At 36.1% G+C, this 17,053-nt stretch overlaps 1 protein-coding gene across 9 annotated transcripts in view; it reads left to right on the top strand.

Moving 5' to 3' along the window:
• RALYL (RALY RNA binding protein like) overlaps window positions 1-17,053 on the top strand; it is a 704,475-nt gene that overhangs the window by 615,715 nt on the left and 71,707 nt on the right. For all 9 annotated transcript variants that reach the window (XM_027064307.2, XM_015080486.3, XM_027064306.2 and 6 more), the window contains one exon: window positions 1,977-2,140. In XM_027064307.2, coding sequence (XP_026920108.1) covers window positions 1,977-2,140 — 164 coding nt within the window. The remainder of the gene's footprint in view (window positions 1-1,976; window positions 2,141-17,053) is intronic.

Here is a 17,053-nt window from a genome sequence, read left to right as displayed (position 1 = left end):
TTATAGATCAGCTTAATTAATGAACCAGCTAAATTGCACTTTCATGGCCAGGGGAGATGGTCCTTCCAAAACAGGCTGCCCCTCATCTGAAGCAGCAGCATCTACCCTGGAAGAGATGAGTCAATTGCCATATTTTTTCCCCTCGACAGTGTTGGGTGTTAGAGCTCCTAAAAAGTGCCTTCATATTTTGGTTCACTAGCTTCAGGTGCTCTGTGAATTCAACTTATAAATAAGTGATGTGGTCCTTGTTTTGTGATTGAAATGAGGGGCAGGCTTAGTTGACCCTTTTGATTTTCCAGCCCCCAGTGGTATGGATGATATGCATAACCCTTTTCAGCTTCACCCTGACGCTTCCCTTTGAAGTAAACTATAATGTGCTGACCTCCATGACCCATTCTTTGCTAGCGGTTCTTCAGTTCTAATGGACTTTGCTTATTCACAGAGGATGGCACCTCTCTTGCACTCTGTCTCATTCCATTTCTTTTCCTTTCCAGACATCTCTTAGTTTCTCCCCAGCATGCTTCCAAATAGTTTTTGAACACTTTAGCTGTCTGATGCGGGAGACCTTCACAGGACTAAGTTCTGCTTCGAGTGTGGTTTATATACTACTTTTTTGCCCCCATAGTATCAGAGTTTTCAATGTTTCTGAGTGAATATTCGGACACCCGCCTACCTTAATTTTTATTATATTTCATATATTATTTTCTAAAAAGGGATTCGTCTGTATATGTAAATAAGATGTAATGTTATAAAATAACCTGTTGTAGAAATTTTTTCCTTCGTATTATAGAAATTCACTTCTGACTTCCATATTAGATTATTCTTACTGACTGTTTTAAAGCAGTTTTGAGAATATAATCCATATAGTGGTATCACAATAAAGTAATATCAGTGATCATTCTAAGTCCATTCTATTGGATAAATAGTAACGCATCTTGTTCACTGGTAAATGAATGACTAATACATCCTCATGTTTTTCCCTGACTTTTTACACTTCTCAGATGTGCTAAGTATGTAAAAATTTGCTGTTTTTTGAGTATGCAGTATGAAGAATATGAAGTTTTTGAATCTATGCATTACATATGTATATAAATTGAGTAAATACTCTCATACTTTTATTCCTTTCATTGTTTAGTGGAAATGCATTGATTGTGGTGAATATCATTTTTTCACTTTTTGGTAAAAGCTTCTAGGATTTTTGTTGGTACTTTTTTTTGGTTAGAGAAATTTTCAACAGCTTACTATACAAATATCACTAGTCTCAATTTGCATGTCTAGCAACTGGTCAGAATAATAAAAAGATATCCCAATACATATTTCCACAATATGTGCAACAAAATTTTGTCCTCTTGCTGGTGCCATTTTATTTAAACTCAGTCTCCTTGTTTGTACAGTCCGGGGAGTCTTTTCTTACATAAAAAGTCCTTAGAGACAGGTATGGCACCATGTTGATTTGTCTCTCACAGCTGTTCTCTTTAATCTAGAGTTACTTCAAAATGATTTTCCTGATGAGCTGTGTTATGATGGAACAATAATTTCCTTTGCTTTGTTCCTGATTCTGCATGATCTTTCCCTCTTTTCAAGCTACTGTGCTAATAAGTGTTGATGTGTAAGAGGAAGATTTCTATTCTAAGAAGGGTAAATCTGTTAAATGAAGCAAAGAAATACTCAGGAACAAAGTTTAGCATAGTTTCAACAAATTGCACGGTACCATTGGAGCAAAGTTCCTTGACCTGTCACACTTTAAAGATGAGTTCATATTGGAGGATCAGATTCTAATGTCTAGAATGCACAGACTATATCAGTGTCCTATCTCTTCAGTGAAAACGAAACTTCCAATAAACACCTGTGTGCGAACAACGATAACAGAAACATTTACTGACACTTTTTACAAGGCCATTTTCTTAATCATTTCACACGTTTGATAGAACACTTAGGCATAAACCAACTTTCAGCCATGCTTGTGTTTTGTGAAGGTTATTTGATTACCATGGGCGTGTGCCCCCACCTCCACGTGCAGTAATTCCACTGAAGCGTCCCAGAGTGGCCGTCACAGCGACTCGCAGGGGTAAAGGAGTCTTTTCCATGAAAGGGGGATCAAGATCTACCGTCAGTGGGTCATCTTCATCAGGCTCCAAATGTAAGTAACCTTCCTTATTTTACTTATGTTTCAAAAAGGGAGGGGCTGCTCATCATTTGCATGAATGCCTATATACAATAAATTAATAATCATGGAGTTTCTGCTGTGCACAGAGTATTAGGGAAATATATAATGGATGAGAAATGGACTCGGCTTTCCATCAAGCTACATTTCAGTAGGGGAGACAGACACAAGCATGAATAACAAAAACCCAGGACCAATTTGAAAACTTTTATCAGAGCAAATAACATGCTTTCGGCCCATCTGGTTTGTGACATATTACAGTCCTGAAATATAACATGTTGCTTTTAGGGAAGAAAAAAAAAAATTCAAACGAGAGTGCATATACTACCTTTCAGAGAAGTAGTATACAAAATTAGTGCATGCTTTGAATATTTGAGCACTGGGATAATAAAGATAGGCAAATGATATAATAGAGATGTTAAAAATGTAACTTGCCATATTATTCTAAATCATTATGGTGTCTGAAAGCATATATTATGACACAAAAAATAAAATAAGGTTTATGTAACTTCACATGAATTAGTGAAAAGTAGAGATACAAGCTTTCTGACTAAACACGCTGCTAAATTTTTATATAGAAGGATTCAGAAAAGCTTTAATTTGTTATTAGAATATTATTCAGAAGAGAAGATAAGAAAATTTCTTGCATTCTTTGGGGTTACTTTGTAGCAGAGAAGAGGCAGACAGTAAGCAAACAAATTAGAATACGAAATGTTACACAGATCACTGCTATGTCAAAGGATAAAGTGATATAAAGCAAAAGAGAAAGTTTCACAGGATGGTGTATGACTACCTCTCTGATAAAAGTGGCATTAGAACAGAGACCTGATGCAAGGAGGGAAGTGAGGGGGGTGAGCCTGAAGCTCTCAGAGACAGAGCATTGTGGGCAGAGGAATATCGGTGTTGAGACCTTAGGTTAACAGTCAAGGAACACCAGAGAAACCAATGTGGCTCAGCAGCGTGAGGGAGGGAAAATGTAGGCTGGAAATAAGAGAGAGGTAGGGAGAGGGAAAGTTCCAGAGTAGCGTGGCAGGCCATTGTGGTGACTTTGTAGTTGTTCTGCATCCCAACATCTTCAGACAAGTAAGGCAAATACTATTATCCCAATTTTAAATTGATGGGTAAACATAGAGAAGATCACGTAGCGAAGACTAGAACCCATGTCTCTTCATTTTCCTCCCCACATCCCATCTACTATAGAACATTGCTTTTACCGGGGCGCCTGGGTGACTTGGTCGGTTGGGCGTCCGACTTCGGCTCAGGTTATGATCTCACGGTCCGTGAGTTCGAGCCCCACGTCAGGCTCTGTGCTGACAGCTCGGAGCCTGGAGCCTGTTTCAGATTCTGTGTCTCCCTCTCTCTCTGCTCCTCCCCTGTTCATGCTCTGTCTCGCTCTGTCTCTCTCTGTCTCAAAAATAAATAAACGTTAAAAAAAATTAAAGAAAAAAGAACATTGCTTTTACCTTAGTACCATCACAAGTACTAAGAAAGAACATTGTTGAAATATTTTTTTACATGAGAACGTGGAAAAACATAGTTGCCAGAAGCACTAATGCTTCTGGTAAATGACTCAAGTGTGTTTTGCTCAGAATCTGACTTAGCTAATATAATCTAAATAACAAATTAAATTGATTTACAGTTCCCTATGTACTCATTTATCGATTTATCTATTCTGAGAATAAATATGAATACTCTTTTTGAGTCTTAGTAATAAAAGAAAAATTAGTTTCTGCAGCAATCTCTAAACAGAGTCTTATATGCTCTCATATTATTGTCAAAAGCAAAGAAAGTTCTTGAATTTGGTTCTTGCTGTAAAAAATTGAACTTTGAATTGCCTGCTAGCTTTATAGAAGACTTTTTTACTATGGTCATACTAATTTAATGTCAGACGAGATCGGGCGCGTTCAGGGTGGTATGGCCGTAGACTAATTTAATTTCAAATACACGTATCTTAAGCATCTGCAGTCACTGTTGCCTCGTAGTCACTTTTAAAACGGTGTTTGTCAGTGGGGGCTTTATTGGCACTTTGATCATGGAAGTTCTACCCTGTGTAAGAGTATTCTGAGCTTTGTTGAACTTTAGCAGTCTTGACCCCCAAACCCTAAATGCCAGTAGTACTCCTCAGTCTTTGTAATGACTGTACATACAATTACACATTTCTAAATCTTCCCTGAGGAGATGCTACCACTAATGGTTTGGAACCACTAGTTGGTGGCCATTCTTGGGCAAACACAACTAGGTGGGACTCAGCCACTTGATTGCCATGCACCTCACTGTTGCAGAGAAGAGGAGTCGTGTCCGAAAGTTGCTTGGAAGTAGGTATCTTAATATTGACATTGTTCCATTGTTTTTTGGCATTTTTATTTTTTGATTTCTAGTTTTCCTGGATCATGGAGAGAGCATGGGGATTATAAAAATCTTTTTTTGAAGATCTTATAAGAGCTTCTTTTGGTTCCATAATAATCAGATGTTCTAAATAAAATGTAGAATATATTTTCTACTTTTCGTATAGACCAGAGTGTGTGTTTTACCTTGTTGATCGTATTAACCAGTCCTCTCTAGACTTGCTCTTTTGTGGAAAATTATGTCAAATTCTGAGAGTGATTATTTAAATTCCTCTACCATGATAGTGACTTTATAAAGTTTTTTCTTTTCTTGAGGTTTGGTTTTATATCCCACGTTGCTTGGGTGGTTTTTATATAGTGTTTTACATTAGTAACAGGAAAAAGAATAATAGCTAACACTTTTTTGGTGGTTATAACAACTATTGTTCAATCTTACATTAACACATATATTAATTTGCATATGTTAATTCATTTTAAAATATTAATTTTACATATATTCATTCATTTCTTATAAGTGCCCTATAAATGAAGTATTATCATCATTCTCATTTTGTAGATGTGGAAAATGAGGCATAGAAAAGTTAAGTAATATCCCTAAAGCCACAGAGCCATTCAATAACAGAACCAAGAACTACAGCCAGGTTCTAGAGCATCTGGTTCCAGAGTATAATCTCTTGAGTCTGTGGCCTTTTCCGTACTGACTCTCTATAACCTCTTGGAGAATTATAACTGTTACATTTATATAATATCCCATTTACTATTTTTGAGCTTTTAATTCTGATTTGTCTGATGCTTTTATCCTTTACTGCTAAGGCTTTCTTTTGGTTCACATTTCCCCCATACATCCATTTATTATATTTTATTTTATTTTATTTTATTTTATTTTATTTTATTTTATTTTATTTTATTTTTAATTATTTGAGAAAGAGAGTGCAAATGAATGGTGGAGAGGAGCAGAGAGACAGAGGGGAGGAAAGGCACAGAGAGAGAGAGAGAAAGAGAGAATCACAAGCAGGCTCCCATCATGGAGCCCGATGCAGGGCTCGATCCCAGGAGCCTGAGATCACGACCTGAGCCAAAATCAAGAGTTGGACACTCAGCAGACTGAGCCACCCAGGTGCCCCTATATTTTGGTCTTTCTTTGTGTATTAGTTTCCTAGGGCAGCTGTTTTAAATTATTATAAACTGCATGGTTTAAAACAACAGATATTTGGAGGCTGGAAATCTAAAATCAAGGTGTCAGCAGGGCTGTGCCCTGTCTCTGGAATTTCTAGAGGACAGATCTGTTCCATTTCTTGCTCTTAGTTTCTGGTACGCCGGCAGTCCTTGGCATTCTGTGATGAGCCACACCACTCAAATCTCTGCCTTCACTGTATTTTGGTGTCCTCCTCTGTGTCTTTGTGTCTGTGTCTCTTCTCTTCGTGTGAGGACACTAATCATATTGGATTAGGGCTTACCCTAAATGACTTCATCTTGGATACATCTGCAGAGATCTATTTCCAAATAATGTCACATTCACAGGTACTGCAGCAAATCTTTGGGGAGAACATAGTTCAACCCATAACACTGTACTTTATTTTTGTATATTTCCTAAAACCAACATATCTCAATTTTGATTTTGAAAACAGTATGAAATTCTTTGTTAGGGAAATTTGATTCTTTTACATTGATTGGATTAATTAGTATATTGGATTATATTCCTTCCATCCTTATTTCAAGTATATAATTTATCATTTCCTCTTTTTTACCTTTCCTTATGTTGCTTAATGAATTTTCTTTTAATTCTTATCTCTTCCATCATAACGACCTTAATTTGGATGTTCTACCTGGACTTTCAGTTTATTCATGGTTATATTAACATATTAAAAAGTTATAGATAAATCTGTACTCAGCTATTAATCTCTTAAAGTCAAAATGTAGCTATACTACCTTCCATCCAAGCATGAACTTTTGAAAGCTTTTCCTTCCTCACTGACTCTACACCGACCACCTTACCTCTATACCCCTTGTCTCCAAAAAGCTCATGTTTTATACATAAACATTGGAGGTTGAGTTCCCAGCTTCTGTTACATATTTATATATTATACATCTTTTATTTTTCAAATATTCTTATTTGACAATTCCCAGGGTCTGTCATCATTATTACCCATTAGGTACAATTTGGGTATTGTACCCAATGGACTCAATTTAAAATTTTATAAGATTAATTATTTGCATCTGTTCTCATTTAATTCTTAATTTTTAAGTTGCTTCTAAAATAATTTTCTTGGGGGCGCCTGAGTGGCTCAGTGGGTTAAACGTCCAACTTTGGCTCAGTTCATGATCTCACAGTGAGTGAGTTTGAGCCCTACACTGGGCTCCATGCTGACAGTAACAGCCTGCTTGGGACTCTCTCTCTCTTCCTCTCTCTTTGCCTCTCCTTTGCTCGCTCTCTCTCTCTCTCTCTCTCATAATAAATAAATACAAACTTTAAAAAAAATAAAGTAATTTTCTCAGGTAAATTAATAACATAATTTCTGAACCTATACACATCCAAAAAAGTCTGTTTCCCTCACATATGTATATTTTGAGTTGATCTAGAATTTTTGCATTATGCTTCCTTTCCTCCCTAACATCTGATGTACATTATTTCAACATTTTTAAAAATATTCCAACATCTTATCATTTCTGGTGATTAATCCATGGTAAATTGAAAATATCATAATTAGAAAATGCATTTCATACCTAACCTTCTGACCACCATAGCTTAACCTAGCGCACCTTAAATGTGCTCACAACACTTCCATTAGCCTACAGTTGAGCAAAATCATCTACTACAAGGCCTATTTGTAATAAAGTTCAATATGTCGTGTAATGTATTGAATATTGTACTGAAAGTCAAAAACAGAATGGTTGAATGGGTTCAGAATGGTTGTAAGTGTATCAATTGTTTACCTTCCTGGCCAACTGGGAGCTATGGCTTACAGCTGTTGTCCTTCATCAGGAGAGAGTATCCTATCACACCTCAGGAAAAAACCAAGAATCAGAATTCAAGAAACAATTTCTACTGAATATATATAGCTTTTGCACCTTCATAAAGTCAAAAAATCATAAGTTGAACCATCGTAAGTCAGGTGTTTCTGTTTAAGGGTGCCATGCATTTTTATCAACATTTTCTAACATTGTTTTTGCATCCACAGTATCCACCCGTTCTAGCTGTTTTCCTCTTCTCCCAGAAAAAGCTGTGCTCTGTTAATTGTTTGCTTTCTTACAGAACTCCTCAACATCTGTGCACATGAAGCTGTTTTTGTCTCATGGGCAGTGAGGGGCTAAGAGAAAATAGAATTTTTTATAAAATTGACTAGTAGTTACCTTGGACTTCTCTTTTGACGCGTGAGAAGGCCTCTTTGTTCTCAGGTGTACAATGTGATAGGCTGTCTACACCCAACAATGCATCTCCCCTCAAGGAATGCCTCTGGAGTCAATGGGACTCTCAAACTCTTCAAGGATTAAATACTGTAAGGTGCTACGTGTCATCTTCTGTTCGCTCTAGGAGAATTTACTGAAGCTCCTTTCTCCTCTCCCACCAACCCAGGGGTCAGTCAGTAACATTCTTCCCTGCCTTCTAGCAAAGGCAAGCAAGGCCTTTTCCAAACACGTGTGTACTTAATACCTTCCCCCACCCCCACATGTACAAATGCTGTGTTCCTAAACCTCCACCTCCTTTCAGGAGACATGAAGCCTTAGGTATATATGGATGTTCCTCCAGTTTCCATATCAACCATAACTTATTAATCCTATTTTAGAATTTAATTTAATATTATTTTTTAGGAGTTGAGTCACCCAAACATAGAATATACTCATGTTTCTACCTCTACTTAATATCCAAGTATTGAAAAATTTATTGACTTTTCTTCTTACATTGGGATAAATAAATACTGAAAGGCAGTTTGTAGAAAAACAAATCACTGAAGTCAGCTACTTGGAAAAATAATCCAAACTAACTTCATGGTTTGTTACTAAACTACGTGTAAGATAAGACTCTCTTCTTAAATCCAGTGGTAGAACCATTGGTTTAATTTGTTCTTCTCTTCCTGGTTTCCTGTGACAGATGTGATCGTCTTCAGGGAAAACTAAGTGAAACTATACTTCTTAATATAAACCACAGATGTTTTGAAATAAATTTAGTGTATTTTAATTTCTAGCATCATTTGGAACTATGCATTCCAGAGTACCTTTGTTACTCTGGAAAGATGAGCACAAGTAACAAGTAGAAATATTAGATAAATTATGGGATGAAAATATTTTGTATAAAATATTTAACCGAAATTTACTGTGGACATATTAATTCTCAAGTTATATTAATTTTAATAAAATTATTAGTATAGAAAAACAACAGACTAACAACGGGAGCAAATATCTTATGTGTGTTTCATTTACTTCTTTACTTTTAGAGGCTAATTCATAAAAACTAACTGCAGATTAGTGTTATTTTAGTAAAATACAAATCTAAACAATCTAATCTCTCTATATATATAAAATCTAATCTATATATCTATATATATATCTATATATAGAATCTAGTCTATATCTATATATATATATAGATATATCTATCTCTATATCTATCTATATATATAGATATAGAGACATAGAGATATATCTAATCTAATATATATATATAATCCACTAGCAAGCACAACTAAAATCACAATTGCACATTCTCTCTAAAAGCATATTGGCAGACTGTGTTTTATATATGTGTGTGTGTGTATAAATATTCATTAATTAATAGTACTTTTATAATTAGCCTGGTGCCTGGGAATAGCAATGGTTTTCAAATTTAAATCACAAATGAAAAATTCGAATGAAGTGTAAAATATGCTATGTTAATATTGGCTTAAGTGAATGAATATTTACAGAGGTACATCTTGCTCTTTTATTAATAGCTGTTTCCCAGTATTTAATGACTTGGCGAGTACACAAGAGGAAATTAATGTTATAGCTGGGACAACTTGTCTTTTCTTATTTCATAATTTTAATCTGATTAAACTCTGCTGTGGAGAAAAAAACCACATAAGGAAAAAATATATTAACACTGTAATGTGCCAAAGTTGAATATGGGTAAGTGTTTAAAATAGATAGCTCTTTTAAAAAATTAAATTACCGCTAGGTATTTGTCCCTTTGCAAATCAGCTTGAACTAAAACTCCACAATTATCCCCCCTTCTCCGCGGTTTCGCTTTCCACAGTTTCAGTTACCCATGGACACCCAGGGTGCAGACACCGATGCTCTTCTTTCTGATGTTTCATCAGAAGGTCAATAGTAGCCTAACACCTACGTCATTCCCCTCACTTCTCTCACATGGGCATTTTATCATCTCACAAGAAGCATGAGTACAGTACAATAAGATAGTTTGAAAGAGAAAGAGAACATGTCCACGTAACTTTATTAGAGAACATCATTATAATTGTTCTATTTGTTATTAATCTCTCACTGTGCCTAATTTACAAATTAAGCTTTATCAATGGGTGTGAATGAATAGGAAAGGACATAGTATAACAGGGGTCAGTACTATCTGCAGTTTCAAGCCTCCACTGGGGGCCTTGGAGTGTATCCCCCAACTACTGTAATCAGTTTGTCCTGTCCCATGGAATAAGATAAAAAGATGACGTTGCTAACAAGCATTTGGCCGAAAAGAAGACATAAATACTTATGAGCGATAGCTGTAGTTTCTTAGTAGAAAATTGTGTGCCCTCTGGAAAAAAAAATATTAAATCAGTTTTAAAATAATTTAAATTCTAATGTCTGACAAGAAAAACCACAGTAAGTTTTGATGTCTTTGGGGTCCTCTCCATGTACTTTTGATGACAGAATGGTGATAGATTTAACACAAAAGCCCTGAAGGACCTAACAGGAAATTAAAGACAGTTCACTTAAATTTAAGAAATAGTTGTTGAGAAATTATCCCCAAGACTAAGGAAGTGTTGTGTTGGGGGTTTTCTTCAAAAGCATGTTGTTTAAATATGGAGACAAAGCATCAACCAGAGACACAATTTTAATATCCAGCAAAATATCACTAACCATCCCCATCCGTCTATAATTTTGGCCAAAAGACCTATTATGCTTTTAGGTTTTAAGGAACGAAATTACTGTTGGCCAGAGGGTTTAGAGAAGGCTTAAGGGAGGATATTGAGTTAAGTTTAGATGGATAAGTGGATTTGGAAAGATAGAGTTAGAGACACTCTTATTTTCCAGGACGCAGTACCTAGGTGGAGAAGAGCAGAGGTTTTGCTGTCAAATTGCCTTGGGTGGAATCTTTATTAGACAACCTACTCACTTTTCACCTTGGGGAAATCTTTCAATCCCTATATGCCTCCGTTTTCTGTCTGGAAAATGGAAATAACAACACTATGTATCCACTAGGTTGTTGTGGGAATTAAGTTACTTATGCTTATAAAGTTCTTGGACATGTCTCGTCACATAGTCAATGTTCAATGAGGTTTATTATTATTATTACTACTACTACTATCATTATTATTATAACAGAGTATAATAGTTAAAAGTATGAGATATAAAATTGCTATAACTGCAATCCAGCAGTGGCTCTGCCATTTACTAGCTGTGTGTTTTGGGGCAACATATTTTGTTTGTTGTACCTTAGTTTGGGAAGTACAAATGATAATCTTATTGCCGTCTCTGTAAAGGTTTTGTGAGGATTAAATGAGCTAACACACATGAAACTCTTAGAGAGTGTCTCATATTCTAAAAATCTTAATAATAAACTATAATAGCCATAATAATAGGAGTTATTATTAATTATTATTATCTAAAGCAAAAATTTATTGCTAGATATGTCAGTTAAGAAACTGAGGATATTGGGGCACCTGAATGACTCAGTTGGTTAAGTGTCTGACTCTTGATTTTGGCTCAGAGCATGATCTACTGGTTCGTGGGATCAAGTCCCATGCCGGGCTCCGTGCTGACGGTGCAGAGCCTGCTTGGGATTCTCTCACTCCCTCTTGCTCTCTGCTCCTCCTGGCTTGTCTGCTTGTGCTGTCTCTCACAAAATAAATAAATAAACTCAAAAAAAAAAAAAAAAGAAACTGAAGATATAATAATTAAGCAAAACAAAAGATAAAGTTAGGTAACAGGACAATGGAAAACTGTGGACAACATTGAAGAGTTTGCATTTCATCCCAAGCTGAGGGAAAGACTAAGCAAAGTGATACCTGATCAACACAATAGTTTGGGAAACTTATATGATGGTTATATTTGTCTGCTAGGGCTACCACAATAAAATACTATAGTCTGGAAGGCCTAAAAAGCAAAACTATTTTCTCACAGTTCTTGGGTCTAGAAGTTGGAGATCAAGGTGTAGTGAGTGTTTCTTCAGAGGCTGTGGGGGAAGCTGCTACGTCAGCCCTCTCTCCTTGGCTTGTAGGTGGCCATCTTTCTCTGGGTCTTTACATCATTTTTTGTGTGTGTGCAAGTCCCAATTTCCTTCTTATAAGTACACTAATCATATTGGAGTAGGGAATATTGGATCGAGTGACCTTGTTTTAACTTGATTACCTCTTTAAGGTCCCAATCTATAAATATGGTCTCATTCTGAGGTACTGGGGGCTAGAACTTCAACATGTAAATTTTAGAGGGGACAGAATTCAGCCCATAACATGAATGTAATATGCATACAAAACCTAAACAAAGTATGGAGATCTTGGCATATCCTTTGATGTTTTCTTATTTTAAGAGCCAAATTCTTGGATATTATTTAGTTAAGTAATTTAGGAAAATGGGATTCAGGCCCATTTAGCTCATCTTGGTAAACGTAACTGAATTTCTCAGATGCACATGGCTTTTCTGTCTGAACACAGACTAGCACTTTGTATAAACAGTAATAAATCCCTGCTAACATCACAACCCAATATTTAGATACAAAGCAGCCCAACCAAAATAATTATAGTGTATTTATAATAAATAAGTAAATGTATTTGTGAGCATCTCCTCTGGGCTTTTTTACCAGGTTTTAATGTGGCTCATTAATATAACAACAAAAAAAGGCAAATAGCAAAACATTTGATAAAATCCTAATATCAATATAGATTGTGGGCATTTGAGATGGTTTTCTCAGGTCTTCTATACAAGTTATGTTTTTCTTTTTGCTCTACTGAAAGTTCCAGAAAGGGTCTAATCTTTCCATTGTGGGATTATAAAAGTTTGTGGGCATTAAATCCTATCAAAACTCTTAATAACATGTTTTACCTCTGCTGTTTCTTCTGCTGCTTTTTCCTAGATCAGGTGCTGACAAGCAGAGCCTTGACTATTCTTCATCCTTGACTAGTTTTCTTGGCTCTATGTGGTCCCCCAACCCATTAATTCCATGCCCAACTGCAGAATTATTCAAAATCAAATAGTTTGAGGATTCCTCACTCAAATCTCAAAATTGCTACCATTTACCTAATAAGAATGGAAAATCTTCAGTGACTTTTCAAGATATATCCGATCTGCTACTTCCATTTCCAATTTGCCCCCATGCTTCCCCTCACTTAAATGAACTCATTTAAATGTTTTAGACATATTCATATACCTCCACCTGAATGCCCTTTCCTTTATCTCAAGAAATCCGTTATCAACTGTGTTATCTATCTTATATGTAGATAATCATTATTAATAATTTTACCGGGCTCTCAAGGTCCAGCTCAGGTAAGACCACTCTTATGAAATAAGTTTGGACCCCTCTGTGCTACAAAGGCATCATCATAAAGCCAAACCAATTGTTTGTCTTCCTGTTACAGGACTTAAGCCTGTTGCTTCATGTTATGGTTATTTGTATATACATCTATTCTCTCCACTATAGATCACAAATTCATTCTTCAGGTTACTTTTGCATTGCACAGGGTATACTCTTACATAGGTGTGGAATATTTGTCACCAATATTATTTTTATCTTTCACACTTTATTTTTTTGTTTTTCATATATTGCATAGTTGACTATGAACTGCATCTTTAGAAATGCTACAACTCAGAGAAAATTAGTGATAGTTTTGAGTCAAGTAAAACAAGGGGACAAATGCTGGCCTATATTCCGGGGTCTAAAGGAAACCAAGATGTTGATGCTCATTTTCAAGCTCTGTAATTTAAGACTTCCTACCTCCTTTACTTAGAAGACCATTTTTGCTCGCTGAAATCCAAATCATCCTTCCAGTCACAGTTCAGGGACCCATACTTTCATGAATATTTTCACAGCCCTTTAGCCCCACGAAAACTAATTTTAGTTGTCTTTGCCCAATAGTTGACATAAGTTCAATTCATCAGCACCTACTACATGACTACATAACTGCCAAACTAATATTCCATGAATGAAATAAACATGTTTTCAGGTTCTTACATTCTGGTGGGGGAGGCCAAAAAATAGGAGATAACTTCAATATCAACCAATAGGCACATTTCACTTATTCCTCCACTATTTTACATATTTCACGTTCATGTGTATTATTTTAACTTGCTGACACGTTTGCCTCCTCCACTAATTATAAATTCCATGAGGTTAAGGAGGCAGTTTATTATGATGAGCAGCTCGTGGCATGGAGAGGGGCGGGAAAGAATCAAACAAACAAAAATAAAGCATGGCCTTGGAGTCAGGCAGCCTACTCCAAACTTGATTCTGTTGCCTTTTTGCTAGGCAGATTTTTGAGTTTCTTCTGTTTTTGTTTTAGGAATGTGGAGATAGATATTTTTAAGTATATTTCTTTATTTTGAGAGAGAGAGAGAAAGCATGAGCAGGGGAGGGGCAGAGAGTGAGGAGAGAGAGAGAATCCCAAGCAGGCTCCACACTGTCAGCACAGAGCCTAATGTGGGGCTCGAACTCACAAACCTCGAGATCATGATCTGAGTGGAAGTCAGACGCTTAACTGACTGAACCACCCAGATGCCCCACAAATAGATTTAAAATTTTTTTTAATTTTTTATTTGCATTCCAGTTAACATACAGTATAATATTCATTTCAGATATACAATATAATGATTTGACACTTCCATACAACCCCCAGTGCTCATCGCAAGTGCACTCCTTAATCCCTATCATCTGTTTAACCCGTCCCCCTACCCACCTCTCCTCTGGCAACTGTCAGTTTGTTCTCTGCAGTTAAGAGTCTGTTTCATGGTTTGCCTCTCTTTCTCTCTCTCTTTTTTTCCCTTTGTTCATTTGTTTTGTTTCTTAATTTCCATAGATGACTAAAATATCATATGGTATGTGTCTTCCTCTGACTGACTTATTTCACTGAGCATAATACTCTTTAGCCCCATCCATGTCATCACAAATAGCAGGATTTCATACTTTCTATATTCAATTATATATATGTATGTATACATATGTGTATATATATGTATATACATATATACACATACGGCATCTTCCTTATTTTTTAAAATTTTTTAATGTTTATATATTTTTGAGAGATAGAGACAGACACAGTGTGAGCAGACAAGGGGTAGAGAGAGGGAGACATAGAATCCAAAGCAGGCTCCAGGCTCTGAGCTGTCAGCACAGTGCCTGACACGGGGCTCAAACTCTCAAACCATGAGATCATGACCTGAGCTGAAGTCAGACACTTAATCGACTGAGCCATCTAGGCACCCCAACTTCATCCTTGTTTTTTATGCAGATCTAGGGTTCTGGGTTGGGTTCAGGCCAGTGTTAGGTTTAGGGTCAGGGTGAGAGAATGTGCCTGGCATCCTGCACTTCAGAGACCTCCCCAGGGTATTAAGTTTAGGGTTAAGTGTTAGGGTAAGCGTTAGGAATTAGACGTTATTGCTAGGCAGTCTTAAACATGTAACATCTCTAACATTCACTTGTATAGCCCATAAAACAATTTTCATAATGCATATTTTGTATACGTATCATAAAGATGATGACACAAGTGCAGCTGGTAATGATGTGCTAGATACATGGGTGCACACAGCAGGTATTTGAAGAATAATTTAATTAAAAAACGCACTCATTTTCCATTTTATATTCCCTTTCTAAAAACATATAGAAAGAATTAGTGTAGATGTATGTGGGCATAGGTATTATGACTCACATATATGCACAAATAGGTAATTCCTTTTTTCTAGGAAATTCCATTCATGGATGTGGTAATTGCCAAACTATAGTTACACATATAAATGGACAATTACACAAATTGCTTCGATTTATTGTAGCAAAATTTTTTAGGGTCTAACTTTTGAAAACTATTTACAAAGGTAGCAAATTAGCTTCTGCGTGTTCAACTAGCTTCAAATATATGAATAAGAAGAAAGGGACAAACAGAAACAGAAGTAGAAAAATTGAAGTGATAATGATAAAGATTTCTTAAATACACTTTATGGAAACCAGTGGTCTTCATTTTTTCTGGATTTGACTGAATTAAAATTAACACGGTTTCTCAGTGCATAGTGAGAGAAAGAACTAAAACTGACAATCATATAGTTCCCATCAAATGAAGCTGCATGGCACAATAAAGAGTGTAGAATTCATGGTCAAAAGACCTAGGTTTGAGCCTGAATCCTGTTCAGATTATTACATTACACAAAGTCACTATATGACTTCGAGAATGTCATGTAAATTGTCAGGTTCTCAAATTCCTTTACTGATGAAGTAGTGTATGTAAACATGACTGATAAATTAAGTTCTATGCAAATTATAGTTATTCCCTTATTATTTATATTTAAGTAATTTATCAAAGGCTGGGGAAGGTAAATAAAAAGAGAAACAGGAGCGTCTGGGTGGCTCAGCTGCTTGAGCATCCGGCTTCAGTTCAGGTCATGATCTCACAGTTGGTGAATTCAAGCCCTGCATCTGGCTCAGTGCTGACAGCTCAGAGCCTGGAGCCCGCTTCAGATTCTGTGTCTCCCTCTCTCTTCGCTCCTCCCCCACTCATGCTCTGTCTCTCTCTCTCCTTCAAAGATAAATAAAAACATTTAAAAATTTTTTAAAAAATAAAAAGAGAAACAAATTAATGTGAATTATTGTTAATTATTGTCCACATGGTTGCAAACATTTTTAAATTTTCAAAATTGTTCCTAATAAACATGGTGTTGGTGAAGGAGAGTATATAATTATTTAGACTAGGGTTTCTAAGGCTTGACACTATTGACATTTCTGATCAGATAATTCTTTGGTGTGGTGTGGGGGGCTATTCTGTATGCTGTACAATGTTTAGCAGACCAGATGCCCACAAGATGCCTGCCACCTCTCTAAACTGTGACAATCAAAAATGTCTCCTGACATTGCAAAATGTCCCATGCAGGTCATTACCCTCTGTTAAGAGCTCTGATCTAGACAGTTAACTAAAGATTCTTTATTTGTCCCTGAATAGACTTGACCCACAGGTGACTAAAATAAATTGAAAATTTTTCACCACATAAATCAGAGTTGCACACATCTTTTTATATAAAAAGATGGTATCATCTCATATGCCTAATTTCCTTTTTGGATTATATCTCATCTCTCAGGAAAAGGCACAAACATTATCTTGTTGACTGTATCAGAATGTAATAACATTTATCACCAAATCATTGA

Source organism: Acinonyx jubatus, chromosome F2 (assembly GCF_027475565.1).
Source record: "Acinonyx jubatus isolate Ajub_Pintada_27869175 chromosome F2, VMU_Ajub_asm_v1.0, whole genome shotgun sequence".
NCBI lineage: Eukaryota > Metazoa > Chordata > Mammalia > Carnivora > Felidae > Acinonyx > Acinonyx jubatus.
Note: the sequence above shows the minus strand (reverse complement) of the source record. Positions and strands in the feature narration are given on the sequence as shown.